The sequence below is a fragment of the Tupaia chinensis genome, unplaced genomic scaffold (assembly GCF_000334495.1).
Source record: "Tupaia chinensis unplaced genomic scaffold, TupChi_1.0 Scaffold143602_1, whole genome shotgun sequence".
NCBI classification, from domain to species: domain Eukaryota; kingdom Metazoa; phylum Chordata; class Mammalia; order Scandentia; family Tupaiidae; genus Tupaia; species Tupaia belangeri.
This window is the reverse complement of record NW_006203448.1, coordinates 99459-103227: the sequence shown is the minus strand read 5'-3', so window position 1 is coordinate 103227 and position 3769 is coordinate 99459. Positions and strand designations below refer to the sequence as shown.

Genomic DNA, 3769 nt, shown 5'->3' with positions numbered 1-3769 from the left:
GGGGCCCCGCAGCCTCGGAGGTCCTGCCGTGGTTATGCCTACGGCTCGGGAAAGAATTACCCGGTTTATGCCGGGGGTCTCTTAGGGGAGTAAGTCGGAGATCAGAACCGTGCATGGCTGACCTGCGAGTAGCTGCCTCCTGGTATTCAGTCACCCTGCCCCTCCTCCGCCTGTCCCCTCTCCTGCAACGGGACTGTTTCAGCGCCACAGTGCACTTGTCGCACGCCCAGCCTCCCCGGAGAGCACAGGAGCAGAACGGTCACCGAGCCTCTCGCTGATGAGTCCTGTGGCTGGGCGGCAGGGGCGACTGGGGCAGCCCCGCCTCACTGCCATTCTCCCCCGTTTGAGAGGTCGAGGGACTTGCCCAGGCTACAAACGGCAAGGCGGGGCCCCAAACTCAGGTGGCCGACCGCGGCGTTCTCCACCGTGTCATCTGTCAGGTGACGGGGTCCTGGGAACAAGTCCAGCCGGGAGGTCGTGCTTGGTGTGAGCGACAGAGTCTACACGGGACAGAGCGAAGGGCAAGGGGGCTTCAGTCCGACTGCGGCCCTGGGACAGGCCATGACGGGACACATCAGGGACAGCGCTGGGGAGGTCTAGAGGAGGCGCGGGGGTGGGCGGGCGATGCGGCCTGCTCTGCCCAGGGGAGGGGCCAGCAGGGCCCTGCCGCTGCCCAGTCTGCCAGGCTTGTGATGTGGGGGAGTCTGTCCTTTGCTTCAATGACAAATTGTAGTAGAGGACCAGTGTGCGGCCCTGCTGAGCCAGTGATGGGGGGCTGCCGCCTTCAGCTGCCATCCCCAGACCCTTACCAGGGACTCGAACATTGGGAACGGATGGAAATCTGCCCCATGCGGTAGACAGGCGACCTCTGTAACTCCCTCTTCACTGCGAATCTGGAATGGAGGCCAGCACTCCGCGCCGGACCTCCCTGAGTGCCCAGGTGCCCTGCATGTCACCGTCCCGCTGAGAGGCGCGGGCGGCAGGCCCATCCCCCCCCCCCCCAATCCCCACTCCCAGTGGTAGCTACACCCCGTGGGGTGTTCATGAGTTTGGAGACCTGCAGATTCCTTGGCAGGCGAGTTTCCGGCACCCGAGGTGGAGAGAGTGACTGCGCTGAGCTCGGTCTGGCACGACCGTGGCCCCTGGCAGCCCCCCAGGCAGTGGGCATGGTCGGCTAGTCCTGGCGGGCTTCCTCGCCGCTCTGCATGTGTGGACAGCCTCGCCACACAGGGGGCTCCACGTGGCAGGAGACAAAGGTCCCGGGGCTGCCTTTTAGTCTTTTCCCTGGTGGGCAAGAGCCCAGGGGCCGGGCCAGGCCAGGAGTGGCAAGTGGGCGGGAAGTGAGAGGCCCAAGAGGCGCCCGAAGAGGCGGTCTGGGACAACCCTGGAGGGCCCCTCGGTGGCTCCCGGGCTGTGGCAGGTCTCCTGTCTGGGCCGGGAGCCTCACAGGCACACGGTGTGTAGACTCACCCTGGGCTCCTTCTCCAAGTGGGGATGAGGACGGGGAGCCTGGGAGGCACGGAAGTCAGGGCGGCCATGGCTGGGGCGGAGGTGCAGAGGCTCTGCCCATCCCGTGGGTGGGAGCCCATGGGGAGGCGCTGGCTGGCACCCTGTGGCACCCCGCAGCACCCCGAGAGCTGGGCCCTGCCCTCCCCTGGACTCCATGACAGGTTTCACCCTCCTACCCCGGGCAGGCCTCAGCTTCGCATTTCCCTTCATGGACCCCACCTGCCTCGCCCTCCGCCCGTGTGTCTGTGGGTGGCTCTGGGCTGCCTGTGTCACAAAGGGAGACCGGGTCATTCTGCTGCACAGTTGGAGGGTCAGAGGGAGCGTCATGTGGGGCAGGCCGTGGCTGGTGTTTGCACCACACTTGTAAGAATTTCCTTCAATAAAAAAACCTTGTTTTTATTGAAGTGAAATCCACACGGCATGCATTCGGCCATTCTGAAGCGTTTAGTTCATGCATGGTGTTGGACAGCCATCCCCCAAATGTCCCAGACCCCCTTCATCACCCCAAAAGGAGCTCCTTTACCCCCTAAGCAGTCCTCCTCATTCTCCCCTCCCTCAGCCTCTGCTTTCTTTCTTCTTTTTAATTTTTTTTTTTAATTTGCTAGAAGGCAGATGTGCTCACCAGAGACAGAGAGAGTGAGAAATCTCTCTCTGGGGGGATGGCCACACTGTAGCACCTTCTCCATTCCCCACTCATGCACACGTGCTTGGCCTGTTTTTCAAGCTGCTGGGTCCACGACTCGAACCGTGCAGTCCAACCATGTGGGAATCCAGCCACCTCAACCTCCACACCACTGCTGGCCCCATGAGTCTGCCTTCTGTCTCTTAAGTCACTTACTCCACCTCCTGCACCCCTGCGGCTGACTGCTCTCACTCAGGATGGGTCCTGGCTCCCGCATCTGCAGCCTGGATCATGCATGTCTGTACCAGATCCATGCATCAGTACCCCGGTCTTTGGATCTGTACTCGGCCCCTGTGTCTGCACCCCAGTCACCACGTCTGCACCCCGGTCCCCATGTCTGTACCCCACTCAGTGCGTCTGCACCCTGGTCCCCATGTCTGTACCCCGCTCAGTGCATCTGCACCCTGGTCCCTGCGTCTGCACCCCACTCAGTGCATCTGTACCCTGGTCCCTGTGTCTGCACCCCAGTCCCCGTGTCTACACCCCGGTCGGTCCCCACATCTGCACCCTGCTCAGTGCATCTGCACCCTAGTCCCTGTGTCTGCACCCCGGTCAGTCCCTGCGAATGCACTCCGGTCCCCACATCTGCACCCCACTCAGTGCATCTGCACCCCGGTCCCTGCATCTGCACCCCACTCAGTGCATCTGCACCCTGGTCCCTGCATCTTCACCCCACTCAGTGCATCTGCACCCTGGTCCCTGTGTCTGCACCCCACTCAGTGCATCTGCACCCCGGTCCCTGCATCTGCACCCCACTCAGTGCATCTGCACCCTGGTCCCTGCGTCTGCACCCCACTCAGTGCATCTGCACCCTGGTCCCTGCGTCTGCACCCCACTCAGTGCATCTGCACCCTGGTCCATACATCTGCACCCCACTCAGTGCATCTGCACCCTCGTCCCTGCGTCTGCAGCCCAGTCCCCCTGTCCACACCCCAGTCAGTCCCGCGTCTGCACCCCGGTCCCCATGTCTGCACCCTGGAGGGCACGCCTCTCCTTTCTGTGACTGAATGTGACCCCGCCAGGTGTGCAGACGGCCTCCGGTTTACCAGTTGCCCAGGGCTGTCTCCCTTTGGCCACGGCGTGTGCTGTGCCCCTGTGTGTGTGGGTTTGTTGGGCACCTTTGGGTGTGTTCCTAGCAGGGACCACATGGTAATTCACATCGGGAGGACCTGCCCAACTGTCTTCTTCAAGTTCTTTCTTGAGCACCTGCTACTGGCCGTCCTCCCGGACCTTCTGTTAGCCTCGTGCTGACCCCGGGAGTAGGTGCTACCACGATTCCCATCTTCAAGTCGAGGAAACTGAGGGTCCAGATGTCGGGGACATGCTGGCAAGTGGTGTGGCCAGGACACTGGGCTCCCCTGTCACTTCATCCAGCTCTCTAAATCCTGCCCATCCTGCAGCCCTGGTCCAGACTCCGCCTCCTCCCAGAAGCCTGTGAGGGCTGCTCCTTCCTGGAAGCCTCTGGCCCTCTCGCCTGGGTGCAGAGCCTGGCTGTTGTTTCAGAACTTTGTAGCCAGTGAGCTTCATGCTGGTTCTGTGTGGCTCCTGGCCACACACAGTAGGTGCGTATAAATTACG

At 62.2% G+C, this 3769-nt stretch overlaps 1 protein-coding gene across 8 annotated transcripts in view; it reads right to left on the bottom strand.

Annotated features, from left to right (window-relative positions):
• Positions 1 to 2070, bottom strand: part of LOC102501097 (translation initiation factor IF-2-like) — a 10414-nt gene extending 8344 nt beyond the window's left edge. For 7 of the 8 annotated variants that reach the window (XR_003547144.1, XR_003547145.1, XR_003547141.1 and 4 more), the window contains exon 1: positions 1471 to 2070. Coding sequence is in view for 2 of the 8 variants with exons in the window: in XM_006164262.3 (XP_006164324.2) it covers positions 1471 to 1836 (366 nt within the window). In the remaining 6 variants the exon portion in view is untranslated. The remainder of the gene's footprint in view (positions 1 to 1470) is intronic. The other variant, XR_003547146.1, reaches the window with a different exon arrangement.
• Between the last annotated feature and the right edge of the window lie 1699 nt (positions 2071 to 3769).